Here is a 16,021-nt window from a genome sequence, read left to right as displayed (position 1 = left end):
AGACATGCACTTGGAACTCGTTTCTTGTACATTGAAATTCAACAATGTTAATAGGCTATGAGTTTCGTTTTTGAATCTAGAACCTCATTGCAACCGCAAGTTTGCGGCTATGCTGGTGGAGAATACGAAGAATTGGTAACTGCCCACAGCAAGACGCGCAAGCCTCAACGCGTTCACTCCGAGTGGCGCAAAACTAATGTAAGAAATGTGGCTGAAAACCCAGTTACTTAATAATATATTGAAGGTATCACTCAGTTTCACTTTATTCAAACTTGGGAGAAGCTAGAACCTGGTCAGCTCGCTTTCAGACGTATTAACCAGGTATTCCTGCGGCTGAATGTAGGACCACATTTGACTGAATCTTAGGTCAAGCGTCAGCAGGTGTTCAAGAACGACCAAAAAGGCCGATAACACGTTCTTACTTTCCGACGACTTGGCTGATCTTCGAATATAGTGCTCTATGAAATCGCCCTTTCGAATCTGTGCCAGGTGAAGCTATATTAGAGTCCAGTTTCAAAGCGAGACATCTATCGGTTGGGAAGTCAGAACGTTACGTCTACAGATACACAATCGTCAACCCCTGTCTCCGCGGATTAAAATGCTGTGCCGCAATAGTTAATATACAAACTGTCCTCTCCTTCAGCTCAGGAATATATCAAATTTCAAACACCATGTGTCAGAGCTAATATCATTAGCTTCGGTTCTTTCGAGAAACCGATGATCATAGATCATAGCCGAAGGCATGGCGCCAACTCCCCAAATTCAAGAACGTGAGACGCCATCCGGTGCTATAGGGGATGACGATGGCGAGGATACCGTGCTTAGACGGATCGATTCGAAAGAGCCTCGCCACCAACACGTTCAACTCAATGGCCAACTACCCAAGATATCCACAGAGACCCCCCACGGGAATATCTGAAAGGATGGGGATTATATTACTAACTTTCGCATACTGTCCCTATTGTCGCCCATCTACATCTATCTAGGAACCCTCGCCCAACCGCGTGTATATTATGCCTCTGTTCTTATCCACGCTAGACACGACAATAGTAGCACATCTCCAAACGCTTCAGGAGACTCTGATCAAAGAGATTGGGTTGTCACCGCGCATCTCATCACTTACTACACCAGGCAAGATCATAAGGGTAAGAATGGCAGAGTATGAAGTTGACTACTGGATACGTGATACCCAGGCTTCCTACGTGTGTATGCCACGTTCAGCGACATGCTACAACGCAAGTTATTAATACTAGTCGTCGCCATTGCGTTCTTTAATACAATCTTCTCGATTGCATGCGATTCGATCTCAATATGACTCAACCGTATGTCAATATATTATATTTTATTGTAAAGATACATTATAAAGGCTCATTAAATGTGACACAGGATTATGTTTCGGTTCTTGCAAGGTGTAGGCACATTCAGAATATATGCAATGGTGACGGTCATCCAACCTGAGTTAGTGCCCCCTGAGAGATGGGGTAACTACATTGCTGTCTTCCCTCTGATTTCTGCCCTGAGTCCAGTCCTCGGCCCTATATTTGGCGGCGTGATCAACGACCACTCCTCCTGGCCATGGGTATTCCCCTTAAAGCAAACTCACATCGTGCATTATTGACTCCGTAGAGACGACTGACTTGATAATAACTCTCCTTTCGGCGTGGTAGTAACTGTTCTGATTGCCTCCATCATGCCTACTCATTTTCCAAACCTTGACTGGAACCCAACAGTCAGATTGGTATCTCGAACTAAGATAATGCGGGCGTCGCTTCGCCGGCTTGATGTCCTCGGAGCCACTCAGGTACTTTTCTTATCTGTTTTGATCGTTTTCGGCTTGAAGAAGCTGGGTCTCAATACAGTTGGAAAAGCAGAGCCATCCTAAGTACTATAATAATTGGCGGAGTACTCCTCATTGGGTTCGCTGCGTGTGAAAAGATCGTAAATCGACCGAGAGCAACCCAAGAGCCTAGGTATCTTTCCTCTTCGACGGATGAAGGATCGCGTATTCAGCGCCCTAATCCTGTGAGTGACTAGCCCATAAAATCCAAATTGCTGACTTGGGCTCTGTACAGGACCCCCTTTCATGACCGTCCTAATCACCCTCCCACAACGCTTCCAAGTCGGCAGCGGACTTCTCAACTGGGAGTTATGACGCACTTCAGTGCTGCCGTTTGAAATCGCAACAACTCCCTAGGAGCGCAAGTTAAGAAGCTCAGCAATTATCGAGGGGTATTGGTATATCTAACATTTTCATGTACTCTATGACAAGGAGATTTATGACTATATCTATAACTTGACTCCAAAATGTGATCTCAGACAATCATAATCTTAGGTAATCAACCATTTATAAAAGATATTTGGGTTGATATATCCTTAATCCACCCCTCTCCTCTACGTCGCTAACCCTGAGAGAATCGCAACTGGTGCGAGGGAGGCCCTACCCCTTAACATGCTCACCATTTCTAACCCTCTCGCAAAGCCCCTTTAATATCTCGGCGCCCTTCCTAAAGTCCTCTACCTCGACATAAATCATGCCGCTGATACGCCACCACCAGACACCCCTATAAAGCACCGTCTGGAAGTATATACCATTCTCACGATATCCCGTCTTCTTAAACCAGTCCGAAACCTTGTTAGCATGCGCCGGGTCGACTTTGCCGGGGCCGTCGGTGCCTATGTCGAGTGGCAGTCGCACATTGGCGAAGGCACAGTCCCGTAGACATGAACCAGGACAGTCCATGATAGATGTTCCTAGGATCTCGGCGGCGACAGCTGCGCTCTCCTGCGCTACTCTGTGACAATATACCTGGATGGCGGCCTCACCACCGCAGACGTCGTTACGGAAATTGCGAGCGGCTATGAATTACACTTTAGCAGACCCCCTGATTTAAGCATATCAAACCGGAAAAGTGCACTTACCCTCAACGCACAACCAAGCCGTCGTATCATCAGTAGCTGTTCCAGTAGAAAACGCATCAGTACTTGCAAGCATCTAGGTTTGCACTTATCCCTTTACCAACCACAAATTCAAAAAGGAGCAGTATTCAGCATACCAACAAAATCAAACATCTCCACAAACCCCTTATCGTCGCCCTCCCGCCCTATCGTCTTCCTAGACCGATACCTATGCCCCGTCGGCAGCGTCGTCCGGATCAAATGCTGATGCCTCTTCGGGACGTACAGCGCGGCGCAACCCCTAGGCACAAAGAACCACTTATGCAAATTCGTAACGAAGAAATCCGGCTTAAGCCGCGCGAGATCGATATCAATATGTCCAATCCCATGCGCGCCATCAACCAAGACCAGCACCCCCTCAGCCTGCAGCGCAGGAACCAATCTCTCAAACGGCACGCGCACCCCGGGCATACTCACAATCGTATCCACGACCGCCAACCTCACCCTACGCCCCTCCTCGCCATTAACCTTCCTCGCAGCATCCACCATCGCGGCAACGAGCTCCTCATCAGCCACCGGCCACGCCACACGCACAACACACACCTCAACACCCCTCTCCTCCTCCAGCCAAGCTAACCCGTGATCCACGCTCTCATAAACAAGCTCATAGCACAAAACCACATCTCCCTTTTCCCACCTTAGGTTCTTGAGCACGGTATCCGACGCCGTAGTCGCGTTGGGCGCGAACACGAGCTCGTCCGCATCTGCACCCAAACCCAAGAGCCGGGCGACGAGCTTGCGTTGCGGCGCGAGCAGCTCATGGAAGCGCAGCGCGATGAACGGGTCGGGCGCCTCGTCGACCGCGGCGCGGAGGGTCGCGTGCGCGGCCTGCACGTCCGCCGGGACGGCGCCGTAGGAGCCGTGGTTCAGCGGCGTGTACGCGGGGCTGAAGGAGAAGTGCCGGTTGCGGAAGGCGGCGCCGAAGGGGGTTTGGGGTAAGGGTGAGGGTGAGGGTGAGGGTGGAGAGGTCATTGCTGCGGGTTGGGGCTTATCTGCATTTTCGGGCTGGTATATGATTGTCATTGTGTAGCTAGGTAGAGAAGTAGGTAGGTATGTGCTTTTATAGTGAGTCACGGATATCTTATCTGTTTAAAGGAAATAGGATTATGATACTTCTATACGGGACTTGGGCCGCTCTTGGTCTAGATTGGGGCTTGTCGCGGACAGTGGATCTTGTAGAATGGATATCTAGGTGTATAAACGTTGCACGAAAGTTAATTGTGTCCAAAGGTGGTATTCATTCACCTATGCCGAGTTATACTCATCCTCGTCAATTGGGGTATCTCCACTTGTCTATATCGGCTTATATCGGAGGTTTGACTCCTTAGGTACCTATGTAAACCAAGATGCAAGAGAGAACTTTATTAAAATCGCGAAATACACTCATTGATAGATCTAGAAAACAATACTAAAAGTGAGAATCAAGGTCGTACATATTATATCATAATTGGTTCTAGTTCTCGCACTTGATGTAAGGAGGTATCTACCTACCATGCCCCCCTTTCATATGATATCCCATGAAGAGGGAAACACATCTTACTTAGGCGCTTGAAGCTTGCTCAAAAGCCCGGGTAGTGTCAATGACGAACAACCGATTCTAATAATCTTATATTAAATATCTTGAATACTGTATATCTACAGAGAAAGCAGTGGCGTATCGAGATATACAGATACTGATATAGGGAAAAGGAGACCGCTTCATCACTCATAACCGTTTCCTCGAATTCCCATTCATCATAACGCTAAGTCGGATATCCTACCCGGGCGAGACCGGACTAAACCCCCAAGACGCCGTGTAATGCAAAGCTTGCTTAAACCAGTAATGCCGATTCTTCAAATATTAAATTCCGTCGAGACTTTTAATCGACGGTTTCGACTGGCCATATCAGGCCCTTCAATGACCCCCTCGAGTTCATCTCGCCTACCAATCTGCGGCCCATCCGTTCTTGTCTAAGAATTCTTGACAGGCCTCCCTTAGTTGAATATTTGGACGTAATTCGCTAGGATGTAGTGGTTCTCTTGTTAAGGGATCGATGGGATGTCGTCGAAGATGCTCCATGATAGATGATCTATCGTACGACTTGCCAGTCTTGGTCTGTAGGCCTTGTTAGTCATCCATCCCCTCAATATAACCTTGCTCGTTTCTCTTCTTACTTAGGGGCGACTTACCATAACCGGATCGACCATAATTGCGAAACTTATTTCGTCAATGGCCCAATCAGGTACTTCGCGCTTCTGTTCCGACGCAGATCTAGACTTCTCAAATGTCTCGCGCAATGTAGCGATCTTGTGGTCCCATTCCTCTCCGACTTGCTTCCTGTCGAGTTCGGTGGTACATGAATTGACCATGTCCTCGCGTTCGCGCTCCATGAGGGCAATGATTTCGCCTTCGAGCTCCTGGCCTTCGCGGATCCTCCTCTTCTCCATCTCGTCCCAGCGATCCTTCTTGCAACGTAGGACCTGGTCCGTGACGGGACCCAGCGACTTGTCGTTGGTCTTGACGCACAGCCGGTGGGCTTGCAGCGCGCTTTCTAGAGCGGCGTCGCAGTCCTTGATGGCCAATTGGCACTTGGAGAGGATGAAGTGGGCCTTGAGATTTTCGCCTTTGCTCAACTTGAGACACTCGTTGCAGTCAGATATGGCAGAGTCGTAGTAGCCTAGTTGTATTCTTGCCATAGCACGGTTCGTATATAAAGAAGGGTTCGTTTCGTCCGCAATGATGCTGAGAAACAATATAGGAATTAGTCTTCGGCGTATACGATTATATACATTAGCTGGTCACTCACGCTTTCGAGTAAAGGGCCTCGGCACCTGGGAAGTCGCCGGCCTGGTAATGATGGTTCCCATCTTCCTTTAGCTTAGCTGACTTCTCTACGTCTTTCGCCATGACTACTGGTATAGACTAGTCACAGGTAGCTAGAGTTTGGTAATTCGGTAAGGTTCTTATTTGAGTTCGTTCCTCTGTCGCGATGCTTAGTTGGATAGGACGGGATTAACGGTGTCAGCGTAACAAGCTCTTTGTCTTTAGGTGGCTAATAAGTGATATAGAACTACAAAGCAGAGGGATGCCAGAACGGTCCATGCATTTATTATTGAAGGTACGAATTCATTAGATGGAGGAAATAGCTTAACCTGACCACGAGGTGCTCTGGTGGCAGAATGCGGATTTAACTAGGTATTAAAGGGCTAAGGTAGGCAAAGGTGGTATCGCATAGGCCGGATGTGATTGTAGGTAATTTCAGTCCATGATTCCATCAGTTTCGAGGGATTCAGCGCTCAGCCCTGTTCGCTGATCGTTGTTCGGCCGAACTTATTGTTTGCTGGTTGCCGCTGTTATTGTCAGAAGATGTTAATGTGGTTCCGGTTTAGGCGCCATTTGTCAGGCGAAGCTTCGAGAAATCGGTATAAAGTGAGATCGGGTATCGGCGCTTATGTACATACACTACAACGCACCTACCCTGGTAGCTACCCTGGGCCCCTTGTATGGATGAATCTGACAGGGGTGGATGCCAGGAACGTATCGCACCTTCCCGCGCTATTGAGTCGAAACATGACCTGTTTAGCGCTAGAAGTGGGTCTTTCCAGTGCTTGGGGAACTTCCAAGGTTAAATGATTGACCCCTTTTCAGATCTATGGATGATAACTGTACCACGTATGAACTTAGACAAGTTCACCAACTCTAGCGCAGCATCAGGAAACATGTTATCAGCAACTTCGAATACCTTTTCACTGGGGAACATCCCAATTTCATCATGCGTTAGACAAGCTGCTAGAAGAGAGGGTTGAAATCATCGAGGCAACCTTGGGTCTAAATGCTTAGTCGAAGATCACCTGGTCATCTACGACTTAAGAAGCCTGGCTCGTCTAGAAAGCCAATCGACGTCGAATAGCACCGGGTCGACTTTTCAGCCAAGCGATTCTCCGGAGCTGTGTTAACTTCGGTCTCCCAAATATTGGTCAAACAGGACAATCTGTGAAGGAGGAGTACCCTTCTTTAATGAGATGGCATCTTTTAGGGATCATTCTTCTGAGGAGCATAAGTGCTGGCCCTAAAATGTCGGTAATTTATTACGATGGTATATCTCCTATCCGCCACTGTAGCAGACATTGCTCAGAATTTAGGAGCAGTCATCTCGATCCTAGTATCCTAGGTGCTCCATGGAGGTTAAGAATAGAAACGGATTTTGGGCCGCCTCGAGAGTTGAAACCGAATCGAGCTATGACATCGAGAGCGAGCCAGATGGCTTTTCTAATAGGGTCTGCTCATTATACCTGTAGAGCTCTAAGGGGTAAATGTGCCAAAGATGTTGGACTTCTCCGTCTGAGGTAGAAATCCTAAACGAGAATACCCATTGTTTGGGTAAGTTGGGGTCTTGAAACCATTCAAATTCGATCTATAATAAATGTTTTCGAGAAGAGTAAGTTATGAATAAACAACCTCTAATTTGGAAAATCTAGAGTCCAGTCAAGGAAGCAATTAAACGCTTCACGGTATATTGACCCCTCATTATAGGTACCCCCGTACCCAAGGCCCGCCCGAATTGTTGGTGGAGTGATCAGTTACAGCACATCTAAGCCCTGATATACATTCGCCTAACTCTTTTATGATTTATCAATGTCATCTTCTCTGGTATTCGATGCCAACTTTTCGGGGCCGAAGTGGATTACTCCAATTTGACGAACTACAAGGTAGGTAGGAATCAGAGCAATGCCCCATAATGCAAAGTTAACGCCTAGGGCAGATATCAACTATGAAGCGAATTAGCAGATCGACTCTATAGCATATATATGCTGCTAGATTACGTACAGGTGCTGTTGTCGAGCTGATGCCGCTCGAAATGCACTGACCGGCTGCTTCCGCAGCCCGAGCAACCGACATATATCTCACGATTTCTTTAGGCTCTCTCGCGAGGAAACTTATGAGCCAAAAGCCGAAGTTGTACGCGAGGGAGAAATTAATCTGCCAGAAGACATATAATGCCCAGCCCCTTCCAAACCCGTCATCATCCCAGTCGAGTGCTGGTTTATGATGGGTGTACTCATTCTGCACGATTGCGCCCCAGATCCAGCAGCCTCCAATAAGAGACATCATGAAGATAAAGCCGTATTTAGCTCGCTTTTCGAGGCTTATTTTGGTCCAGTCAAGAAAGGAGCCGAATAAGAGGGTCGTTATAACCTGGGCGACTGCGGAAACCAGAGAAGCCAGGGCTCGAGAACGGACCGAAAAGTACAGAGATAAATAAGCGCTGTTATATGGGAGTTCCCACGCAACGTATATGAAGTAAGGTAGACTGTTACGGGTTTAGTTGACTCGATGTTCTCAAGCGCAGGTAGGTATCTAAGTAGATAGGCTTACACGAGGAGGAAGTCCTTTCGTAGTAGAACACCTATTGACGCTTTTAGCTCCTCAATGTCCGGTATCCGCTCGGATAACTGAACACGCGATCCGTTTCTTCGTACGACCTTTTCCGGTGGAGTCAACAGGAATGAACATGCCGGTCCTAGGCACTCTAGGAAAGATATCAGTCGCAGAAAGAGAAGTCGTACGAGCAGTGGTTAAGGACTTACGAAGGACAACAAAGACGATGTACGTCCTCCAGTCCAGTTTTCCCGTGCTCTGGCCTCGGTAGTTGAAAGCGAGGTTAATGATACCACCGAGGATCGAACCACTGTTCCGATAGCTTAGCCAATAAGCCAAGTATCTCCCGCGCTTTTCGGGCTCGGGATAGCTCAGCATAATTGCGCCCTCCGTCGCCCAAAAGATGCCTGCCGATAGACCGCAAGCTGCCGAACCCAGATATATGAACCACTCGGTGCCATAACGATTGTTGGTGTATAAGGCTGCTGAATAGATGACGTAACCCACCGTGCCCACGACCAGAGAATTCCGCAAGCCGAATCTGTTAGCCATCATACTTCCGGTGAGGCAGGTGAGTGTCATGATGGCGAATAGGATAGCGTTTCCTGCCCTATGTTATTCTTTAGCTAGGGAGTACCAGAACAAGAAAAGTCCTCCTCTCACATGACCAGATAAGGAGTCTGCTGGCCACCAGCACCGACCGAGTTCATCGCGTTCCATAATCCTGGCGCCGCAAAGGCGGATATCCCAACAATGGTTGCGTTGAAAAAGACTCCTCGGTACCACAAGTACTTCGGCCGGTTACCTGCAATATCTTCCTCCCCGGAGGACGGTGCCTCCTCAACGACTTCTGCCGTTGAATCTTTATCTGGTGGCATATGGAAAACGATTTCAAGAAATTTATCTCAGGTTCTAGTGAAGGTGCGTGTTTCTTGGATAGACTCGAGATCTCGTGGTTCTTATAAAGATCCCACTCAAACCCCCATGTAACCCATATTACTTCCGGGAGACCATGTCCTATAAGTTCAACATCGGAACAGTCCCTTAATCGGAGATAAGTACCTAATGGCGTGCTTTCATCCTCCCCTTCTTTGAATTTTTACTAGGACTATACCAGCAATTCTCGATTGATGATTATATAGCAATCGGGAACGAATACCGAAACTTCACTCTTAAAGAACTTGCTTCCAATAATTGAATGTTGTCATCGAATCAACTGTTAATTAATAGACAAGACTAAGTAAAGCTGATAATGTGCAATACCTGACCAGGGTGTCAAACCACCAATCAACAGTCCTATCAGGGGTCAATTGTGGGGATATAGGGTCACGACATTTGGACTGTGACTGACGTCTTTCAAATCATCGTTCGTTACGTCTCCAAATGGACTTTTATGGCATCGAATCGGCAACTAATCCGATGGCATCCGAATTCGGATGAAAGACAGCCGATATTGAAAGCTCTATTAAATACACCAAGGCTGGACTCAGTTGGGGAGATCGTAGAATGCGGAGACCTATGTAGACCTTTGAGAATGTCAGAACTGCAGTATTTTGAAGCTTTCACCTTCGATGGCCAACAAGACACGGCCAATTTCGGGTTAGACACAGGTGAATTGTTTCCTCTGGCACTTAAGCCGACTCAGACCTGGAATCCCACACTAGGAGAATCTATAGAGATTATCAAGAAACTGTCAGAGTCCGGGGAGCTGTTCGAAAGAGTGCAAAGACATGGAGGCGCAGTCCTCATTCGCGGTTTACCTATCAAAACTGCCCAAGATTATAGCGAGGTAGCTCACGCATTTGGGTTTCCAGCTCATGAAGAGGTTGGTCGACCACCGATACGAACTGTGTTGGCGAAAAACGTCAAGACCGCGAATGAAGGGTATGGTCTCCAGTTTCTGTCATTGCCTTCCATATCGTTAACATCTCACAGGCCTCCAGAACTTCCTATCTGGCCTCACAACGAATACGGATGGTCAACAATAAACCCTTCTTGGTTGACATTCTCTTGCCTAGACACGCCAGACTCTGGTACTTAACCTTTTATGTAGCCCACTTCAACTTAGATGAATTCTGACATCATATTCAGGGGGCGAAACTCCAATTATTTCTAGTCTTGGCCTAGCAAGAGCGCTCAAGGAAGAAGCCCCTGAGTTTATCGAGAAGCTACTTCAGAAGGGTGTGAAATACGTGTACAGATATGGGTTGGAGGATGTCCGATCAAACACGGGGACAAGCGTCATCGGTGCATATGGGCAACATGTACAACCAGGCGATGACAAAGAGACGATTAGAAAGAAGATCGAAGAGGAGGTTCGGCGGCATAGTGACTTGTTTGAATGGCACGAAGATGGCTCTCTGAGCGTGACGCATATTGTCCCAAGTAGGATACTCAAGCCCGCAGATTTCACGATCGTTGAACTGTAACTGACATAAACGGCAGTTATCAGGAAGCACGACGACACTGGCTTAACTACTTGGTTTGGTAACGTCACCAGCGCATGGGGCCGAAGCACATATCACGGAGCAACAGAGCCACCTTATCGAGGCGACGACGACTCGTACCACCCTCCTCCCGAATACGGTGACGGAACACCGATTGAGAAGAAATACCTTGATCTAGCTCTGGCGCTGGCCGAATCACTTCAAGTGTTGGTTAAGTGGCAAGTCGGAGATATTGTGTTGCTCGATGTAAGATAACCCCCCGACCCCTTTTCACGCCTTGGCTGTAAATATGGCTGGGTCATTGACATACTTCATAGAACTACGCTGTCATGCACTCTCGTTCTCCTTGGACTGGTAAGAGAACGGTGCTAGCGGCCCTGTGGGATGATACCCGCGTGAGAATCACTGACTATCCTCGGGATGAATCAGCTTAACAACAGGACTGTCTCGAATGGGTTTACGGAGGAAAGTCTGATTGTGTTAGGTTATGCAGATCTTTCTACATGATTAAGTCAAGTCAGATTCATCAATTGTCAACTAAAGTCGTGTCACTGCTTTGCGTTGTTTCCTGTCGGTAAAGCGTTCTATGTGTAGTAGGTGAGTGAGCCTTGATGAATGAGAAAATACTATCGCAATGATGTTACATGATCTCACATAATTGATAGCTGTGAATGCCACCTTATAATGGATAAATATAATCATCCATGACGAGTGTTAATTTTGGTTGTTATCGTCCGTTTTTCATATCGTCATTATTCTCTTTTTGGCGTACTAAGGATTAATAGAGCGTATTATGAAATGCGCTTTGGCTTTGGTTAAATGAGGTGTTCATGACCCTGGATGCGTTGAATGTCATGACATGAAGATTTGTTGAGAGTCAAAATAACATATACAATATGATTGCAAAAATGAAACTTTATGAGTTTGCTTTGAAACGATTGAAGAAACACGAAGTAAACCCCAATAGATAATGTTTCTCTTTCCAAAACCATACTACGGTATGACGATTGAATATTATACACGATTGAGAGTTGTAATTATGTAAGGTTCAAAGTAATGAAATTATACATTATTAGCTGCTGTCTTATTGGCTACAGCGGCGCCAAGACTTTCAACATGTTGAGTTAGGATGGAACGCAGATGGGTGGCGCAGCAATCTAGTGCCGGGTTTAATTAGAAAAACCCCTTATCAATTTTAACCTTCTTCCCCACGTTTTTCTGACCGCCAATATAACGACATATTTTGCAGGCAAATGTGCTGTTAAACATACAGGTCCATAGGTCCATACCAGCAGGTCATCATCATGAAGACCGTCGCTACGAATGTAGCAAAGAAAGGCAATGGCCAACCCAACAGCTTCTCGAGTTGGCTGTTCAATAATCAGACTGGTACGTCATCCGTCGTCCAATGTTGTCGTCGTCGCTGCCCGGGTGCTCGTCTCTTCAAGGCCTAGGCGTTAGGCATAAGGCAAAAAAAGACATCCATCTTCCACGAGAACTCTTCCACGAGACATCGAGCCGTCGCTAACAACACGGCTTGCCGCACAGCCGTATCCTTCACACTAATCACATCTCTCTTCCTCACGCATATGTTTGTGCCTAGGGTAAGACCGTTCACGTCTCAATTTTTTACTCTATCCCACTATAACCCCGCCACCGGGAAATACGCTTCCGGCCCTGGAGATGTCTACTTTCTCACCTTCTGCGTCCTGCTCTTTACCGCAACCCGCGCAGCACTGATGCAGCACGTCCTCGCCCCTCTGGCCAAGCACTGGGGGGTCACCAAAAAGAAGGACGCCACTCGATTCGCCGAGCAGGGATGGATGTTGATGTACAACTCCGTATTCTGGACCTTGGGCATGGTATTTTACACCTTCACCATAGCCCTTGTCGTATGTGACTTACTTTTTTTAGTACATCTACTGCAATTCGTCATATTTCCTCGACATGACAGAATTGTGGACGAATTGGCCCCAGAGGGAGCTCCAGGGGCTCGTCAAGGGGTACATACTTGCCCAGTGGTCTTACTGGATGCAGCAGCTTCTCGTCGTGAACATTGAAGCTCGCAGGAAGGATTACTGGCAGATGATAGTCCATCATTTTGCTACCGTCGCCCTGATCGCTTCAGCATACGCCTATCATCACTCTCGCGTTGCTAACTTGATCTTAGTTCTGATGGACGTGATCGAGTTAATCTTCCCCGTAAGGCGCTCAAACTACGGGAGCGACCATCCGCTAATATCTCAATAGCTTGCCAAATGCCTTAAAAGCCTTGGTTACACTACTGTTTGCGACGTCATCTTTGGCGTGTTTGCCGTCACATGGCTCTTGACACGTCATGTGGTGTACCTTAGGACCTGCTGGAGCGTGTACTCCGATATGCCTAAGGTGATGCCGACGGGCTGCTACCGGGGCACCACGGGTAATCTCGAAGGTCCCTTCCCAGTTCCTAACGACTGGTCGCATTTACTGGAACCCTTTCGCGATACCGAGGGCATCGTCTGTATGAATGATAACATCAGACTTGGCTTCCTATCATTCCTCCTCTTATTACAGGTCGTGATGATGGTGTGGTTTGCATTCATCATTCAAGTCATCGTTCGCGTTCTCAGGGGAGACGGCGCCGAGGATGTAAGGAGCGACGACGAAGGCGAGGAAGAGGAGGAGGAAGAGGTCGAGGACGACGGACCACAAGCTCTTGAAGAGGAAGTCGGCGTCGAGTCTATCAACTTCGAAGTGTGGAAGCGCCGTGCTGGGGTTAAGGAAGTCTCGCATTCCAGTGGCCTTAGTTTGCCCGGACACAGTGATCGGAAGGAGTTGTTAAATCGGGTCGGATGCGAGAAGCAGATCGACTGAGCCACGCATCTAAGTGGCATCGTTCCCTGGCTGCCGGAATCTATGGCTTATGGGTCAATTCGCCTGTACCGAGGCCGTAATGTTTGGTGAGGCTCGATTTTATTCATGGATATCACATTTGTACATGGAGGCCCGTACGGCGAATGGGGTGGGCATGGTTGCATTAGGGTACTCTGGTTAGTAAGCCTGTGAGGTACCTAGGTAAATTGAAAAGCAACCGTCCTCTCCTAAGATTTTTCTAAGGTCTAATCAAAAAGCTTACCTACAGTTGTGACACGAGAATCTCGAGTAGTCAATATCGCTCTACGTAGCCTGAACTTGCTCAACTTTCAATCCGGTGTGAGATTCAAGCACGACCCAGTACACCTAGCATTTGGTACCAATTGTTATGCTAGGTCTGGGTCTTTCATTTCTAGCATCTTTCTAGGGTCTCTTGGAGATCTTGGCGGCGAATCGTTAATCCCTTTAGGTAGTATTGGAGCCATGACACGAAGGAGTCCATATAAAGCACCACCGCCTATGTCTTCAGATAAATTCGAAATATTAGAGACCTAAAATATAGATAAACGATGCGGCGCGACAGATTAATTCAGAAATCCTCGTCTCTTGAGCTATGAATACCTAGGGGTTAATTGACTGGAGGAGGCCAATCGGAAAGGATGGAAGCCAAGGACGCCGTCCGCGGACTCCGACCCGGGCTCACCTTCACGCGAAGATATGCGATTACCCGAAGAGGTTAAAGGTTGCTAATGGGTTTTCAACGATTGGAGCACTCATAAATATCCTATAGCTCGTGAACCTATCTCAAAATGGTTCTACGAATATCGTACTATTCCTCTATCGCATAGTCCAACCTCGAGCCAAGCACCGAAAGTCCCATTCATCGCCACCCCCTCAGGTTCTCGTACGATGGCGGTACCTGACGACCCTTCACTCTTAAATATACTGGATGACCGGTTGCACGTGCCCGCACGAAATGGTACATCACATCGACGAAGGAAGCCAAGTCTTGATATCGCCTACGCATCTAAGCGAACCGACCGGAAAAAACCTTCGAAGCGCAAGGGGAGTCGGTCTCTTCTACGCCGCACATGGGCCTTACCGTTTGGTCTTATATTGGCTGTCCTATTCTTCTACGCGATAAATCCAACCGAGTCCAATATCATTCACCGTTTTATCTTCCTTTCATATAAGCTAGAGGATGACGTGGGTCCGACGCAATATGGCAAAGGTCCCTGGGATTTCGCCTTCGTGTGTTTCTACACCATCTGCTTGACCTTTGCGCGCGAGTTTCTCATGGAGGAGGTCCTGCGCCCACTCGCTCGTCTTTACGGTATCAAATCGCGAGGCAAGCAGTCGCGTTTCCTGGAGCAGATGTATGTGGTCGTGTACATTGCTTTCATGGGGCCTTTTGGCATGTACTGTATGAAGCAGACGCCGGTGTGGTACTTCAACACGCGAGGCATGTACGAGTTCTTTCCTCACAAGACGCACGATGCGGCGGTTAAATTCTACTATTTGTTCCAAGCTGCTTTCTGGACGCAGCAGGCCCTGGTCATGTTGTTGGGCATGGAGCAGAAGCGTAAGGACTTTCGGGAACTTGTGGCGCATCACATCGTGACTATAGCTCTTATCGGCCTTAGCTATCGGTTTCATTTCACGTATATGGGTATCGCTGTCTATATCAGTCATGATATCAGTGATTTCTTTCTCGCTGTAAGTCAGATTGTCCCTCCCTCGTGGTATTCAGATGTTAGGCGTGGAGACATTTACTGACACAATTACTGCCTCTTCAGATGTCCAAATCACTGAACTACATAGGAAGCCCCTTACAAGGGCCGTCTTTCATCTCTTGTATAATTATGTGGGCCTACCTACGCCACTACATAAACCTGCGCATCCTCTATTCCATCCTCACCGAGTTTAGCACCATCGGTCCTTACGGCATAAACTGGGAGACCCAACAGTACAAGGGCTTGACCTCCCAGGTTATCACGTTCGCACTATTGGCGGCGCTTCAGCTCCTCAACCTGTTCTGGCTTTACTGCTTGCTGCGCAACGCTTACCGCTTCATCTTCCTGGGTATTGCCAAAGACGATAGGTCTGAGGACGAAGAGCCGGAATTTAATGTGATTACGATGGAGCCAAAGGCGAATCATGAGGGTGAAGAGGGTGGGACACCGTTGTTGAAGGATAACGAGGCTCATGGATTGGCTGTGAAAAGGAGGAATGTCACACAGAAGCACTCTACCCCGTAAACTTGGTACTAATTTTACCAATAATACCGAGCGTACACCTGACCCTCGGTACCTAGCTGGAATAGCAACGCTACTCGCATACATAATGTCTAATAATAATAATTACCATGTAGAGTTGATTGTAACGATACTTTCGCCCATTAAGC

General features: G+C 47.6%; 7 protein-coding genes across 7 annotated transcripts; 4 read left to right on the top strand and 3 right to left on the bottom strand.

Annotated features, from left to right (window-relative positions):
• Nucleotides 1-2,211: 2,211 nt before the first annotated feature.
• F4807DRAFT_431036 (putative aminotransferase family protein) lies at nucleotides 2,212-4,289 on the bottom strand. Its single transcript, XM_047998459.1, has 3 exons — nucleotides 3,054-4,289; nucleotides 2,920-2,955; nucleotides 2,212-2,856 (listed from the first exon to the last, which is right to left on the bottom strand). The coding sequence occupies exons 1-3, from the start codon at nucleotides 3,976-3,978 to the stop codon at nucleotides 2,438-2,440; spliced, it is 1,380 nt and encodes a 459-aa protein (XP_047852883.1). The 5' UTR covers nucleotides 3,979-4,289; the 3' UTR covers nucleotides 2,212-2,437.
• Nucleotides 4,258-6,071, bottom strand: F4807DRAFT_149128 (U-box-domain-containing protein). Its single transcript, XM_047993195.1, has 3 exons — nucleotides 5,742-6,071; nucleotides 5,125-5,677; nucleotides 4,258-5,050 (listed from the first exon to the last, which is right to left on the bottom strand). Exons 1-3 carry the CDS (start codon nucleotides 5,840-5,842, stop codon nucleotides 4,877-4,879), a joined length of 828 nt encoding a protein of 275 aa, XP_047852882.1. The 5' UTR covers nucleotides 5,843-6,071; the 3' UTR covers nucleotides 4,258-4,876.
• A 753-nt stretch (nucleotides 6,072-6,824) lies between these two features.
• F4807DRAFT_149047 (uncharacterized protein) lies at nucleotides 6,825-7,510 on the top strand. Its single transcript, XM_047993193.1, has 2 exons — nucleotides 6,825-7,315; nucleotides 7,414-7,510. Exon 1 carries the CDS (start codon nucleotides 6,953-6,955, stop codon nucleotides 7,283-7,285), a length of 333 nt encoding a protein of 110 aa, XP_047852881.1. The 5' UTR covers nucleotides 6,825-6,952; the 3' UTR covers nucleotides 7,286-7,315; nucleotides 7,414-7,510.
• F4807DRAFT_148988 (MFS general substrate transporter) lies at nucleotides 7,406-9,449 on the bottom strand. Its single transcript, XM_047993192.1, has 5 exons — nucleotides 8,978-9,449; nucleotides 8,524-8,924; nucleotides 8,312-8,465; nucleotides 7,763-8,246; nucleotides 7,406-7,704 (listed from the first exon to the last, which is right to left on the bottom strand). The coding sequence occupies exons 1-5, from the start codon at nucleotides 9,190-9,192 to the stop codon at nucleotides 7,558-7,560; spliced, it is 1,401 nt and encodes a 466-aa protein (XP_047852880.1). The 5' UTR covers nucleotides 9,193-9,449; the 3' UTR covers nucleotides 7,406-7,557.
• A 399-nt stretch (nucleotides 9,450-9,848) lies between these two features.
• F4807DRAFT_461689 (Clavaminate synthase-like protein) lies at nucleotides 9,849-11,195 on the top strand (the record flags this gene model as incomplete). Its single annotated transcript, XM_048001714.1, has 5 exons — nucleotides 9,849-10,198; nucleotides 10,250-10,347; nucleotides 10,406-10,699; nucleotides 10,760-11,007; nucleotides 11,079-11,195. 5 exons carry the CDS (start codon nucleotides 9,849-9,851, stop codon nucleotides 11,193-11,195), a joined length of 1,107 nt encoding a protein of 368 aa, XP_047852879.1.
• An 870-nt stretch (nucleotides 11,196-12,065) lies between these two features.
• F4807DRAFT_461688 (longevity assurance proteins LAG1/LAC1) lies at nucleotides 12,066-13,617 on the top strand (the record flags this gene model as incomplete). The annotated part of the gene is made up of 4 exons (XM_048001713.1): nucleotides 12,066-12,150; nucleotides 12,310-12,623; nucleotides 12,676-12,963; nucleotides 13,012-13,617. 4 exons carry the CDS (start codon nucleotides 12,066-12,068, stop codon nucleotides 13,615-13,617), a joined length of 1,293 nt encoding a protein of 430 aa, XP_047852878.1.
• A 455-nt stretch (nucleotides 13,618-14,072) lies between these two features.
• Nucleotides 14,073-16,021, top strand: F4807DRAFT_148977 (longevity assurance proteins LAG1/LAC1). The gene is made up of 2 exons (XM_047993190.1): nucleotides 14,073-15,333; nucleotides 15,414-16,021. The coding sequence occupies exons 1-2, from the start codon at nucleotides 14,527-14,529 to the stop codon at nucleotides 15,873-15,875; spliced, it is 1,269 nt and encodes a 422-aa protein (XP_047852877.1). The 5' UTR covers nucleotides 14,073-14,526; the 3' UTR covers nucleotides 15,876-16,021.

The sequence above is a fragment of the Annulohypoxylon truncatum genome (genome assembly GCF_022578515.1).
Source record: "Annulohypoxylon truncatum strain CBS 140777 unplaced genomic scaffold F4807scaffold_22, whole genome shotgun sequence".
In the NCBI taxonomy this organism is placed as follows: Eukaryota; Fungi; Ascomycota; class Sordariomycetes; order Xylariales; family Hypoxylaceae; genus Annulohypoxylon; species Annulohypoxylon truncatum.
Note: the sequence above shows the minus strand (reverse complement) of the source record. Positions and strands in the feature narration are given on the sequence as shown.